Source organism: Taeniopygia guttata, chromosome 1, assembly GCF_048771995.1.
Source record: "Taeniopygia guttata chromosome 1, bTaeGut7.mat, whole genome shotgun sequence".
NCBI classification, from domain to species: Eukaryota; Metazoa; Chordata; class Aves; order Passeriformes; family Estrildidae; genus Taeniopygia; species Taeniopygia guttata.
Window position 1 is genome coordinate 98,248,913 of NC_133024.1, and position 16,022 is coordinate 98,264,934.

The window sequence follows — 16,022 nt, forward strand, 5'->3', positions numbered from 1 at the left end:
GAACTGGGTCTATGGACAAAAGCATTCACTGAATGTGAAGCATGCCAATCCAACAGTTTTCACAAGAGCTTTAAGGCACAAAAAAGTGCATCTTAGCAGGGATTCTCCTTCCTTGAAATGTTGATAGGATTTTACCAGCATGACTCCAGTTATATTCAGCAATAGTCCCACAGCTGAAAACTTACATACCACTTCAGGAATTGACTATTCACTGTTTGAGCTCAAGCTGTGTCAATGTATATATATAGAGAGAGAGATATGGCTTTAGTAGTACTTACTCCAGAGAATTTTCTTTCTGTGACTCTTCCTGTGATCACTTGTACTTGACAATCACTGGAGTATTTGTCTTGGGAGGCCTCAGTGGTATTTTGCTGAAGAAGAGCTTTCAAATCTGCAATATCACATGCCCTTTTTACATCCAGGTCATCTCATAGGGCCACATTCTTGCTTAGATGCTTTCTCAAGCAAGTGAAGGGAAGCAGCTTAAATCTTGATGTAAGAGTAGAGTTCTCTTTTTGTTTGTTCATACATACATACATGTACATAGGCAGCTGGAACTAGGGAAAAATTGTACTTTCTGCTGTCATGCTTTCCTGCTGATTCCATCCGGCATTGCCTCTGTATCTCATCTGCTATGGGTAGGACAATGTTGTGTCTCCCCAGTCTGAAAGATACCATTTCATAAATGGTATTGCTCACATGTATTTCTCAGACACTTGGTAATTCTTGGACTGAGTGATATCAATGGGAATGAGAGTCCTAAAAGGATTTTAGACACCTAAAGATCTCTCCAGGTTTTTCTCTGGTTCTGTAAGTGCTTTTGTGACTCTTAGCCTCAGTCTCTTGGTCATAAATATATATTGATTGCACAAAATACGTTTCTGAGTCTTGATACAACAGTAAGCACCCAAAATCATTGCCATATTCCTACCAGGGCAAATGGCATTCTCAGCAAGCTAAGTTATTATATATGACAGATGAACTTTCAGAGGATGTTTGTTTTAGCTTGATGAAGCAGAAAAATTTTTTTTTTTTTTTTTTTTTAGTTTGCCAGCAAATTTAATCAGTGCAAAATAGCATACAATTACTGCATTTCTTGAGACCTCTGGCCTTATGGATTTTTGGGTTTGGTTTGACTGGTTGCTTTTTAAATTTTTTTTTTTCGTTTTGGTTTTTTTTTTTCTTTGGGTTTTTGTGGTTTTGGTGTGTTTTTGTTGTTGTTCTGGTGTTTTGTTTTTTTTTTTTTAATTTGGAGGTGTTTTTTTTGTTTATTTAGTGAGTATCATTTTAATGGATTAATAAAAAGTGACATAAACTTAATAATCCACACTGGATTGTGTTGAACACTTCTAAGGAAGAAGGAATTCTGTGTTTACTGGGTATTATTACACTTAGGCAGTCAGGGTGATGAACTTGACAGAAATCCCATAGAAAGACAATCTCATAGAACAAAAACATTACTACCTAGCAAAAAAATGTCACCTTGATTTGTAAGCCTTAGGGTAATGATGTTGTCCTGGTGCCATCAATTTTGCCTCCTGTGACTGAGCTGTTAAGACTCTAATGAAAGGATGATGTTTAAATAAAGGAAAAGATTGGTTTTGCCAAAGGCAAAATGATAGGGAAAGAGAGAAATTTTACCTAGTTGCTTGCAAAAAAAGCTACCTGTGGTCTGCCTCCTGATTTCTTACTAAAACCTTCAGCAAACTCATTACATTGTATGAATTTTCTCATGAAAGTTTGGACAACACATTATATGGGCCCTTGGGAACAAGTATGCAGTTGCACTTCTTCTGGGGTAGCTGCAGGATTCCTATGTCTCAGAGGAACTTTTTCAGTGCATCAAAGCTGCCTTTGTCTCCCTGGCCCAACACTCATGGTCACTGGCTGAGCTGCCTTTGATAGTTCTTCTCCAGTCATTTTCCTATGTGCTACACCCTGGGCAGGGAAGGAGCTAGGATGATGAACAGCTTGTCCCTGTCTAATGACCATGGCCAGCTGAGGTGTCCCAGCAGCAGTTTATCCTTGTCTGACTTACAGGGATGTGCAGGGCCATGGAGAGGTGCCTAGGCAAGCTCTTGAAGTGGTAACTCAGGCACCCGTAGTACTGCAGCTGCAGAATCAGAGGCCTCCATAGGGATAAGCTCTGTTTTGGGTCTCATGAGGACTCTGATGGATGTTGGAGGCTGTTCAGTTTGGTTGGGGATAAATGGTTTCTAAAACACCAGCTGTCTCCAGAACTTGCATGTAAAAAACCATCTCCAACAAGTTCCTCTGTCCTGCCCTGCTGTCCGAGGATGTGTGCTACTGGTGCTCAAGTCAGCATGTGGGTCTTTGTCCTGCCATCATCCCCATTTTGATCACCTCCCTTGTCTGAGCTCCGACACGCAATCCCTGTCCTACAGACAATGGGATTCTCCATCCCTAGTGGGATCACTGTCTCCCCACTTATCCCCTTGGTTCTGTTCCCAGATTCCTTCTCTATCTTCAAACTCAGGTGGGATTGATTTTAGTCTTTTCAAATAGTCTTGATTATCCTGCTCTCTGTGGTGAGGGGAGAAGGGAGGTTTGGCTCAGCTTTCTTCTCTGTATATACAAAATAAATCATTTGAGATAGTGAGAAAAAAACTCTACATTGGCACAGAGTCAAATTTAGAAGGTAGAACAGAAAATATTACATATAGAAAAAGATACAAGATCCTTCACAGATCTTGCCAATAACTCCACTGTCATTCCATAAGGTGGTTCTGCCTCTTTTATTTTTGCTTCCATGTCTATGCTTTGCCCACAGTTCTCTTGTGTACTGTATTTTAGTTTGCCTTACAAAATCCCTTAATAAATACACATATCAAAGAAAATTGGCAATTATAATCATACAATCTCTTGTGTGAATATAATAGTCCCTTCCCACTAAGGACAATTTAGCTATATGGTTGGAATTATTGTAAAGAGAAAAGTCTTCCAGGTGCTGGAAACTCTACTCCAAAAAAGACTGGAGTTGGGATGAACTTGAGGATGTAGATATGATTAGTTGCAGTTAGGATCATCTCCAGGGAAAGAGTACAAGTAACTTTTCTCAAGAATGTACCAAATGAAGCAAGATTTGTGATTGTGTGCCATCAATACTGAAGAATATTTAGCAGAGGCTGGAATTAGGAGTTGGATAGAGCTCGAATGTATTCCTCTCAGCACTCATCAATCCATATGGGGACTTTTCCACGCACTGGGATGGATTCACCTCCTCTGGCAGCTGATAAGGAAAAGATTCATTCTCTAGCCAGATGGCAATAAGATCATAGACACTTTGGGTACACGAGTTTTGAGGCAACATGCCACAGCACATTCAGGGAAATATTCTATGTATTCCGGTTTCTTGTGGGTAAGGTAAGCAGAGGAGTGCCAGGGACTTTCGGTAAGTGTTAAGTGCCCCAAAGTCACAGGAGGTGTGTAACATATTCTATGTCAGGGTTTTTCAAGGAGGCAGTGTATCAGAGAGCCCTGTTGACTGGCAGCAGCAGCATCAGCAGCAGCAACCCCTCTGGGGAAGCAGAGGAAAGGGAGCTGCAGGGAACAGAAGCCATATCTTAGCTGTTTATCAGAATACCAGACATGTACTTTCTAGTTGATTTGAACATTAGCTGCCTGGTTTGGGCTTGGTTTGGTGGGGTTTTTTTTTGTTTATTTGGTTTTGGTTTTTTGTTTTTTTTTTTTTTTTTTTTTTTTTTTTTTGCCTGAGTCCTTTCAAGAAACATTTCCCTTATGACTCAAAGAACACTTTGATTATCTTGAATGTGCTTGAAAGGCAACTGGACTGTTACCCTGTTGCATTGGAAGGGACAAAAGGAAAACTAGGGGGAGAAAAGGATTTAGTTATAAAGTATATTTTGATTAATTTTGTAGGTAATGCCAACTCTTTTTATATTTTAGGCAGTAAAGTCAAATTAATTATCTCCTTTGCCTTTGAAGATTTTTAGATTGTGTCCTCAAACCTTGGCTATGCTTCATGGAAGTTTGCTGCTTTCATTTTAATTGAACTATTAGATTAGAAAAGTCTTACAAGATGAAGTGTGGTTAGTTTACCATTGCCCCTTTTCCTACTGCAAAATGCCCCCACTAAAAAAAAAATTGTTCTCACCTTTCTTACAGGCCTGCTTTAAGTATTGAAAAGTTGCAATAAACTGTCCCTGAGACCTTTTCGTCTCCAAGCTGAACAAATTTTACACACCTTTCCAGTTCCCAGGATATTGTGGGTGACTGTGTCAAAGGTCTTAGAGAAGTCCAGATAAATGACATCTGTAGCCGTTCCCTTGCCCACTGGTGTAGTCACTCTATCATAGAAGGCCACTGGATTTCTCAGGCAAGATGTGTCCTTGTTGAAGCCATGCTGACTGTCCCAAATCACCTCCCGGTCCTCCATGTGCCTTAGCACAGCTCCTAGGAGGATCTGTTCGATGATCTTCACAAACACAGATGTCAGGCTAACAGGTCAGTAGTTCCCAGGGTCCCTTTTTCTCCCATTTTAAAAATGAGTGCAATGCTTCCCTTTTGCCAACCACCAAGAGTTTCACCTGATTGCCATGGCTTTTCAAATATCATGGAGAGTAATTTGACAACTACATCAGTCAATTCCCTCAAGACTGGGGTGCACCTAATCAGGTCCAGAGATTTATTTATATTAAGTTCCTCAGGTGAGAAGCAAACCTGATCTCTCTGTTTTTTTACTGACTTTACTGACTTTTTATAGTTCTTAGAGTGTTCCACTTCTACCAGCAGAAGGTAAATTAAAGATTTAATTATAATTAAGTACAGAAACGGAGGGAGGTATTTACTTTATTGTGAAAAACAGTGCTCTGGCATGTACTTACTACTATCCATGTACCTACTCCTGCACATCTGGACTGCAGTCTGTGATGTGACAGCATATTTCCTAACATACATAAGCCATAGTTTCCTAACACTGTTAAGCATGTGTACTCTGTTCTGCTGGCACTCAGGAGCTGGAACTGTGATGCTCACATATGATGGCCTTTGCAAGACAACAGCTGTGATCCTCCTTCTCCACAGTTTTTATCATCAAGAATGGTCTTAAGGAATCCCATGCCACTAAGACCTGTAATAAAGTCCAAAATCAATGAAAACTTAGTGATGAAGAACTAGGCTACAGAGCACTTAGGCAAACTGGACACAGACAAGTCCATGAGACCACACAGGAAACATCCACAAGTGCTTAGCACAGCTGTGGATGCTAGGTTGTTGCATTCTTTATTATCTTTAAAAGGTCATGGCAACTGGTGGAGTCTCCTAATCATATGGGTAAAAAAATGTCACTTCTATCTTTAAGAAAGACAAGCAGGAGGATAAAGGAGTTACAGGTTGGCCAGCTTTACCTCAAAGCCTAGAGCAAATCCTCTTGAAGCCATTTCCAGACATGAAGGACAGGAAGATGACTGGTTGTAGTCAACATGGATTTATGAATGGGAAATCATTCCTTGGAATGCTAATAGTTGTCTATGACGACTTGACAGGACCAATGCATCAGGGCAGAGCAGTGAATATCTCAGCTTTAGCAAGGGTTTTGTTAGTGTCTCTCGCAACGTGGGACAGATTATTGGAATAGACCAGCTAAAAGGGCATGGAAAACTGACTGAATTGCAATGCTCAAAGAGCTGTGGTCAGCAGCACAAAGTCCAGCTGGTGGCCAGTCACTACTGATGTACTACTGGCACAGGTATTGGGCCAATGCTTTTTAACATCTTCATTGATTACCTGGATAATAGGACATGGTGCATCCTCAATTAATTTGCAGGAGATAGAAAACTGGGAGGAATGGTTGATGCCCTAGAGTTGCCTGATATTCAGAGGGACCAGGAAAAGCTACAGAAATGGGCCAGCAGGACCTCACTGTGTTCAGGAAAGGGAATGCAGTCCTGCAACTTGGAAGAAACAATCTGGGAGATTGCCCAGCTGAATGCAGATTTGCAGGAAAGGCCGTGGGCTCCTGGTGGACACCAAGCTGAACATGAGCCAGGAACGTGCCCCTGCTGCAAAGGCAGCCAATGGACTCTTTGGCTGCATCAGGCAGAGCATGGCCAGCAGGTTGAGGGAAGGGATCCTTTGCTCTGCTCAGAACTGGTGAGACACACCTGGAATGCTGAGCCCAGCTCTGGCTCCCCAGTATGAGAGAGACATGAATTCATTGCTATGGGTCCAGCAAAATGTTATGAAGGTAGTTAAGAGACTGCAGGATCTGTCATACAAGAGGAGGCTGAGATTGCTGAGGCCACAGCCTGGGGAAAAATGGTTCTGGGGAATCTCAGCCATGTGCATGGATAACTGATGAGGTGTAAGTAAAGAAAAGGTAGCCAGATTCTTCTCAGCTGTGCCTACTTACAGGAAGAGAGGCCGTGGACGCAAGCTGAAACCATGAAATTCCACTTAAGCATAAGAGAAGCATTTTGCTGTGAGGGTGACTGCACACTGGCACAGGTTGCCTAGAGAATCTGTGGAGTGTCCATCTCTGGATATATTCAGAGTCTGATGTGGCATAATCGTTCCCTAGCTGATCCTTCTCTGGGACAAGATGGACTATGGGGACTGGGTGATCTCCAGAGGTTCCTTCCAGCCTCAATGGTACAGTAACTCAGTATGTCTGGATGTAGGTTCAAGGTGCCTAGCTAATAGAAATACCACCAATTCAAAGGAACAAAAATGATAATATAGAGGGAAAATAACAGACTCTGGCTTGGTTTTGATCTGATCTTGGAAATGAAAACACATTTGCAAAATAAAAAGGAAGTATTGTAAAAACAGTTATTGTAAAAAAACCTGAGCTGAACAACATACCTCATTGGAATACAAAGCCTCAAAACATGTTACTATTGTGGTTTTATTCCCAAAACCAACATGATTGTTTCCTTTAAGGTTGGTAGTCTAGCACTCAGGAAGTTGACAATGGACTCATTATTATTCTTCCATTTTACTAAAAAGACAGTAATAATGTTTCCATCTTTTGTAAACCAATTTCAGACCTGAATTATAAACCAAATGGGGATATTTATATTCTCTGCAATGACATTTTTTCATTTATAAAGAATATGCTGTGATTAAAAATAGCAATGACAAAAGATAGAAGAAAGTACCTGATACTCAATCATTGTACCAACTTCTGTGTCACTGAAATTCAGGCCTTTAGCATGAATACTTTTTGATTCTGTTGAGAACCCTGTTTATTTTGTCACACCTAAAAAATCAGGGAGGCTAATAGGCAACTAATTAAATATTAAGTCCTCATTCATTCTGTCACACGTCAGTGACTGCTGAATAACAGCAAAGGTAGTGGGAGGGAAGAGAATACAAATAGCTGTTTAATGAAATCTATCTGTTCAAGCCAGAACAGGTACTGCTAAAATATTTGGTCATGGCAAGCCAGAGACTTCCAGATAAGGTGCAGGAAGAGCTGCTTGTGGTCTGGAGTCAATGTGAGAAGTTTCCCTTGCTGGGAATTTCAGCGGCAAACGTTTGCCTGCAGAGTGGAGTAACTGTGGAGAGATAACCTTTTGAGTTCTGGATGAAGGGAGAAGGGAGAGAGGAGTAGTTGCAGTGCTAAAGTATATTCTGTACTGGTACTGTGGATAAGAAAAAAGCCCTCACTCAACTCTCTTGTGAATCTCTAAATGCAAGGATGTTGTTCTGTGTGTTCATATAACAATTTCCAATGAAACTAGGTCAAATAAATTAGTGTTGATAATGTTTTTCTTTTGATCAAAATTTACGTGAGCTCTTTGGGAAAACTCACTTTCTGCTTGTTTTCAGCCACATCTGTACCAGATTGTACGGAGGCTGAGGGATCTGTACTTTTGTTTCAATGTATATTGCAACATTTTTATTGCATTCCACAGGTCCTCCAGTAAACGTTACTTGCAATATTTTTATCAACAGTTTTGGATCAGTCACAGAAACCACAATGGTAAGTGCTATGATGCCATTGGCAAGAGAACAGCAATACGTAATATATGTCATGAACACAACCTGTCAATTTTTCTATTTATTGTTCAACTTGCAGGTCCTCCTGTAAATGTTACCTGCAACATATTTATCAACAGCTTTGGTTCAATAGCAGAAACTACAATGGTGAGTGGGACTGATCATTGAAGCCATCTTGTGAAGGAGTGGGATGTGATGTAGAATAGAGATTCTCAGGATGCGGGGATATTTACTATGAAGCTACTAAAAACCTACTAAAAACCTGAGTAAAAATAACATAAAATAAAATAACATAAAATAAATATAAAATAATTATATATATATATATAATTAAACTCACCTATCAAGTCTAAACACACTTACATAGTGATTGCGCCACAGTCTGTAGTGACTGTGATGGCAACAAATATAGGTGTGTGCAAACCTGCTTTCTCAGGTTTCATTAGTTCTGAAAAGGCAGAGGAATAGCTGGAGCTCAGCTGTGGATTTCCCTGCCAAGTGCACCATATTTGAGTGTGTTTTGTGCCACATGCTGAATCACCTGCTGCTGCAGAAAATGGTCTTGTTTAACTGAGATAGATCTCTGTGAATTGCAGCCACATCAGTCACAGAGGAAGTGTAAAACTTGAGTTAAATGACTAGAACATGTGGGTATAAGACTTAGGTATTTTGAGGTTAAATAAGTACTAGGAAATAATGGGATTGCACCTGACTGAAATTTGTATTTTGACTGAATGCAAAGAACAGAGTTAAAAAAAGGTCAGAATTTCATTTTAAAAATTGCAAAACATAGGATAAACAGAATCAAGCTAAGGAAAAATGAAAGTTAACATTTTCATCCAACTTAGTTTTAAAAATTTTTAGTCTAGAAGTCTATCAGTCTATTATATTTTTCAATATTTGATAAGAAAAATTAAAAAAAAATTTTTTCTGATTCCATTTAAAAATATGCTGAATTTTCAAATGTTTTTCAAAAGTGAATAAAAAAGATCTGTCTTTTTAATCAAGCCTACATACACCTGGCCATAGGGGTTAATCCACAGAGATATTTTTTGACAGATTTATAATAATGTGATAAATCTATAATAATTATTAGGTGCTCATATCTATGGCAGTTTTGGAGAAATTGCAGTGTAGTTTCATAGCTCTGTTTTCCAGAGATTCCTGGAATCACAGGAAAAACACAGTATCCTGGTTTTTCTGGATTTGCTGAAGCCAGAGGCAATAAAAGTGCTTGGCTTCCTGTAGGACTGAAAATTTGGTAATTAATAATGAACTTGCTGCCCACTTGAAGTAGACCAAAGAAGTATCTTTTTTTGTAAGATGGAACAGATACTGCCTTGTGGGCCCTGCATTCTGAAGGAAGAGAAGATTTTTAGCCTGATTTATGTATTTTGTTTAATATTAATTTAGATTCAATTGTAACTCATGCCATCATTTTAGTAAGGTGATTAAAGAATGAAGGAACACAAACCTTCTGCTCCTGAACAATTTTATTTAAAAAACCCAGGCTGTTATTTAATGTTTTCTAGAGATAAAAGGTGAGTTATTGCTAGGCCAGGTTTCTTTCTTTAACAGTGTGGGAAAACTTTGCTATAAATGACAAGCTGTAACATACAGAGCTATAAAACAAATAAGTTAATGCTTTAGACTATATATCTGTAATATTTTAAAAAAACTTAAAATAAAACTAAAATAAATTTTTAAATGACAGGAAAATAAACATATCAGGATGTAACATAATTATCAACAGACTGAATTTTCATTAATTTTGGAAAACATGAATTGTTTTACTGTGTTTTAAGGATTCTGAGAAGATAGCTGTGAATATAGCATTTTTACATGTCTGTTGATCTCAGTGTTTAGAGATATCAGCATAGTATTAGTAGCAAAAATCCTGCACGTCACTAGCTTTACAAGATGGCATTCAATGAAAATATTTGCACGACCTAATGCTGATTGCATTAATTAGACTCCTTCATTGCTTTGATTAAATCCCCTCATTACATTTTACCTTCTATCAAATATGTTAATGTGCACCTTTCCAATGTTCATTAACACATTTTGCTGAAAATAGCCAAACATTCAAGTAGATGAAAACAAAGACTATTGGCTTTCTTATTTTGCTTTGTTCATTATATCTGCTAAAAGTGTGGAAAGATTTCTCTAAGATGCTGCTTACTAATTTGATACTGGTTTTCTTAATGTTTTCACTCCTTTAATGACTATTGTGACTAGTTTCAGGAATCTTCTCTGAGAGGCAGACATCAATTGCTGTTACAACTACTTTGTCTTTTTGAAATAGATATAACTGTGTGGTAAAATTGTTGGCATCCCTTGTGATAAATAACAAGTTTGTTTGACTCCTAGGAATCAATTTTCCCTATAAAACGCTCTTGATGATTTTGACATAAAACTAAACGATTCATTCAAAAGCCTGGATTGCAAATTCAATAGAGACATTCCTGTCTCAGAGGAGAGGAATATTTATTGAAACTATGGACATGCGCTGAAGGACATTATCAGAATATAGCTTGGACCACCTACAACAGTCCTTTGGAAACTTGGAAGATGAAAACTTGCTCAGGGAAGCTTTGTGGAGGAGAAATTAATTAACATAGCAAACGGGATTATAGTCCCAGACCTACTAAATTCAGTAACATTACCAGGAGGAGATTCTATCCTCTGATTAAGACACACAGTACAGGATAAAATTCCTCCCAATATGAAAGGCCAGCACAACTCCAATGTGCAGCACACTCTTCTAAAAATGGAAACCTTACATTAAGAAATAAACTTGGGATTTTATGCTGATTCAGATGGATGAATTCCACAGACTCTTCATGAGTTTAATTCCCAAAGATCTAGAGAAAGAAAATGCAGATGTAACTGTCTTTCTGCTCTATAATGCACATATGGGACAGTATCCTAATAGATTATTTTTCCTGCAAAATAAGTGGTTTTCTTCCTTATTAAATTATATATATTATACCAAAATGAAATTAGTAAAGAGTCAAGATTATATAGTTGAAAATTTTCTTTGATTTGTCTTTAATTTAAGTCCTAACTTGCAAATAAAGAGAAAAAGATTTTTCTGAATAACTTCACTGAATAAAGCAGTTATGAGAGTAAACTCTATATCTATTTTTGGAAGTATTTACACATGCAGTATTCAGCAGAAAATTCACTGTACAGCATGACTGCAGTTCAGTATCACAGATGAGTAATCTACATCAGCCTGGGCAGCATCCCAAAGAATTCAGATGCTCAGTGTTCCTAATGACCAGGATTTTTTAGCTATCAGCTGTACGATAAGTTAAGAGTGTTTTGTATATTGACAAGCTAATTGTTAATTACAGAAATGACTAATTGTGAGGACATTGTTATTGTCGTTGTGCCCTGTAATCAGTGACTGACACTATGCAGCAGGTTCTCTGTTAGGGTAAATGATCCAAACTCCAGTTGTGTTTTGAGTATTTATGTCAGCAGAAAAACCTGCCATTTCTTAATTTTAAAAGCTTTGCTGTGGCTGGCTATATGATACTATCTCCCATTTAGAGGGAAAACACCCCATGATTACAAATAAATTTCTTAGATCCTGATTAATTCACAGGTATACTTTTAACTAAATAAAAGGTTCCCACTGAAGCCACTGGGGACACATTGCATGCTTATGCCCACAGGTGGCCAAATGCTTTTTCTGTTGCATAGCCTTGGAATAGGTCATCAAACCACTGCTTTTCAGTTAGCATTTATCTTAGGATTTAGAGAGAGTCTTTTTGGCGAACCCCTCCTATTCATGGAAGGCCAGCTAAATCTGCTGCTGTTTCTGACTCCCAGCTCAACTCCTGGGCAATCACTGCTGTTGGAGGGGAAGGTGGGAGGAGAGCTCAGACCTGAGACAAATGCTGGTTCAGAGGCAGAAAGCAGAACAGGGCAGGGGGCTCCCCTGCACTCCTCCTGCCACAGCACTGCCTGAAGCCAAAGGGATCCAGAGCTTTGCTCTGGGCAGTGAATCTGGATTTAGATTTGCTGAAAAATTATATCTATCTACATTCCTATAATGTAGACTAAGTATATCTGTGGATAAAGTCTCCATATATTCAGATAGAGCTACTAAATCTAATCAGATTAATATTCCTTCAGTATGTTTGTATTACTGCGAGCTTATGACTTGAGAACAGAGGAAAACTGTTTATCTGAGTTGCCTTGAGCTATTGCTGACACTGGTAGTGCATCTGAGATTGAATCTTCAGGTCCGCACTCCTTGTTCAGAGTGGTGGTGCTGTCAGAAGGAATTTGCAGTGTAGGTGTACTTGTGGTTGTGTAGGAGTGCTTTACTACAGCACACCCATTTCTACCCTCAGGACCTCACCAAATACACACTGTAGTGTGCCTCAACTCCATGTTGTCTACTATTCTCAAGAGAATTTTCCTTCAAAACATACTTACAGTCGTAGTTCAGGAAAAGTAAATTTAAAATTCTGCACATGATTAGGTCTGACTGTGTAAACACACATCTCTCTCAGCTGCTTGTACAGCAAGCATAGGAGGAAAATAATGCTGTTCTTGTGATGTGTGTTATATTTACATTTTTATTTCTCATTAAACTATCTACACATATATATGCAAACCCTATCAGATGTAAACAAAGGTTTCAATTCTGTTTTGCTTCTAACAAAAAAGCTTGCAGAGGGAAAGCATTTCTAAGTGTATTGGTGTGATGACTGATACATTTATGAAGGGACATATTGAAAAATATAGGGTAATCTTATTGGTACTATTTATGATTTTGGTATAATGTATATTACCATATGAAATATCTTCTATGAATTAAGATTTTCTGGACAGTTTTTTATTATCTAAATCACTAACCATTGAAGTTTATCAAAGCAATTTTTTAGATATTTCTATATAATTTACTGACCTGACTTATGTATGATTTCTATGTAATGGGGGAAAAAAATCCCTCTGTTTTCCATAGACTTCATTATATTATATCACAATGAAGAATTAAAGGCAATCTCATAACTAGCTGTAGCAATTTTATTCTATCAGCAGTTGTTCCTGCCTTCTTTTCTGCAGAATTTGAATCAGTGCATTCCTGGATTTATAGCTAAAGCTGTCCCATATAAACTCTGAGACTCATATATACTTAAAGATAAATATAAGCTTAAAGACACTTTATAAACAGAAGAAACTCCCAGTTTCTAAGACCAAGAAATAAGGGATAGTATGATTATTGATGGTTATCCTCACAAGATGTGATGACATTTTATAAGCTCAGAACTGCAAGTATCTATTTGATATTTAAATGTCTGAAACAAGAACATCATAAAAAGTACGATGACTTGTGAAAAACAGGTAGAGGCTTTTGTAAGTATCTTTAGTAAATGCTATTCTTGAGACCTCTCTCAGGTCTGTCTTGCCCTGATTAGTCAACATTCCTGTTTGGAATCACATCTACCCAAGAGCAAAATGAAAATGAAAAACAAAGGAAGAAAAGTTATTCACCTACTGACATTGTAAAGCATCTTCCCATTTGGGTTCAAAATCTGCATCAGTTTGGATGTCAGAAATATTCTGCCAGGGCAGCAGCACACCTCACTACCCCACAGAGCAAAGGGGGCAAAAACTGGAGCTCGGAGGGGCTCGTTCACAGAGTCTGCATATGAAGCAATCTGCTTTTGCAGCTCTGATCAGAGTGAGAATATTTATCTACATTTCAAGGGTGATAAGTTCTTTTCTATGCAGTTCAGGTACCTGACTAAAACCCAGTCAGCTCATATATTTTCCAACTCAAAAGCACAGTGTTGCCATTTTAATGTGCAGTTGAAAATCCAAAATGTTAATGCTTTGTGTTATTAGCAGAATTATTTGTTAAAGCATTCCTTCAGATAATATAATCAATACAAATATTATTAAATATTTTTTATTTCAGAGGAAGAGTAGATGGTATTTCTAAGAGTGTTCACAGACAAATTAAAAATAGTAATTTCAGAGAGATGAGGATCTTATTTGCTGACTTTGGAAAGCTGGGATTAGGAGAGTAAGCACTTGCTACTTTCTACTCCCTGTAGAGAGTTTAGAACCTGAAAGCTCTTTTCGCACTCCTCTTTAATAACCAGTTCTTGACATAATGTTAATGTTGGCTCTAAATGAACCTCTAAGTAATTGCTGCCTTTCCCAGTTGTGACTAGCAGACCACCAAGCAGAAGAATACAATCAGGCCAATTTTGATGAGATGCAGACAGGGAGGAGTAAATGAAGGAACATACACAGAAATCATACACTAACTAGGAAAAGGAAACAAGTAGTAAATTAGAAGCAGTAATTTAATTTCTGCTATACAGTTTTGGCTTCACTGGAATTAAAAACTATTCATGAGTTAATTAGACATAAATTACTTACATATTAGAATAAATTTATTTAAATTGGTAATTTTTTAGCATCTTTGATGAACTTGTATATATTTAACTGCAATTCTTTTTGAATTTAAAAATATCTCTTTGGTGATTCACAACATTTGAAATAGGGTTACATTTAATTGTGGAGATTGCAGTTAATATTTTTCTCATCACTGAAGGACGTTTGATTTGGGAAATGTACCAGTTCTGTTTGTTTGGTTCGATGCAGCACTTTGACAACTTTAGTTTCAAATGACAACTCTGATGTTCAAAGGATAACACAAATGTTTGCTGTAATGCTGGTACTGCAGTATATCTAAGAACATAAAGCAAGCTGAAAGTGGGCTTCCAGTTTTGGTGGCTTAGTAACCTGTTTACATGACATTTCTGTAGGACTACAGAGTGAACATTTTTTTGAGGCAGCAGTGGAATGACTCACGTCTGGCTTACAGCGAATATCCTGATGATTCCCTGGATTTGGATCCCTCAATGTTGGATTCTATTTGGAAGCCAGATTTATTCTTTGCCAATGAGAAGGGAGCAAATTTCCATGATGTTACAACAGACAACAAGTTGCTGAGGATTTCTAAAACTGGAAAGGTGTTGTACAGTATCAGGTAAACCAGTTAATTTTATTTATTTTCTCTTCATCCCTTTCTTTCCCTCTCTGTTTTTCTGGATGCAATGTAGATGTTTAATTTTTTTGTTGTCCCATGTGTACAACTAAAATGAAACTTAGTAATAGCAGGGTGCAAGGAAAATTTACCTATGTTTCTTTGCTAACATTTTACTTTTTGCAAAATAGTCTCTTACTGTCACAGTGGTACTTCTTGGTCTTGTTGAAAACTTGAGGCTGTCTAGAACTTTAATGGTATGCCTCAGTAATTCCCATTAGCATTAGCTCAAGTCACTTCTCTTACAAAGAGGAAATCATCTCCACTCTTCAGTAGTCTATAGGCTGCAATTTGAAACTAAAGGGGAATATTAATTTAAATGACTGCTCAATACTTTAAGTAAAAACATGCTTGAAATTCAATAAACTTGACATGAAAATCACTAGTTAATTGGATGCATCTGGTCATATAAAAAACCCTGGAACTATAGAAAACATTTGTTTTTAGTACTAAGAGCACTGAAGTGTGTGTCATGTGACTAGCTTTAGCTGAATTAATAAACACTGACAAAATATGATTTCATATGACCTGATGAAACAGGACATAAGCAGAAAAACAAAATTACATTCCACAGGCATAAATAGCAGCAAACAACCTGCAGTATTCATTTGACATTCAGCTTACTGTGAAATATTAATTGCTTAATAGAGGTAGCCAGAGATGCAAAATACTCTATTATTCCTCTTAGGATTTTTTAAAATTAAGTAATTACTGGAGTCTTTTTCTTCCTGGGGATGCTTCTTGATTTTTTCCTTTCTTGCATTGTGGAAAGTAAACATGATAGTATTTGTTTAACAGGTTGTTTAGTGAATTTGCTCATTTGCAAAGCAGATTACTTTAGAAGGCAGGTATTTCTGATGGGGTATTGTGGTTTTGATTGCATTTTCCTTAAGGAATTACTATTGATCCAGGCTCAGGATAGCTGTGCTCTTTAGGATGTTAAATAAATAAATATTAG

The 16,022-nt window shown here is 37.7% G+C and overlaps 1 protein-coding gene across 8 annotated transcripts in view; it reads left to right on the forward strand.

The window, feature by feature from the left end:
• GLRA2 (glycine receptor alpha 2) overlaps nucleotides 1-16,022 on the forward strand; it is a 121,509-nt gene that overhangs the window by 17,471 nt on the left and 88,016 nt on the right. For 4 of the 8 annotated variants that reach the window (XM_002197598.7, XM_030281188.4, XM_030281194.4 and 1 more), the window contains exons 3-4: nucleotides 7,899-7,966; nucleotides 14,784-15,007. In XM_002197598.7, the coding sequence (XP_002197634.5) occupies nucleotides 7,899-7,966; nucleotides 14,784-15,007 (292 nt within the window). Of the gene's footprint in view, nucleotides 1-7,898; nucleotides 7,967-8,062; nucleotides 8,131-14,783; nucleotides 15,008-16,022 lie in introns of all 8 variants that reach the window. The other 4 variants (XM_030281200.4, XM_030281163.4, XM_002197586.7 and 1 more) reach the window with 2 other exon arrangements.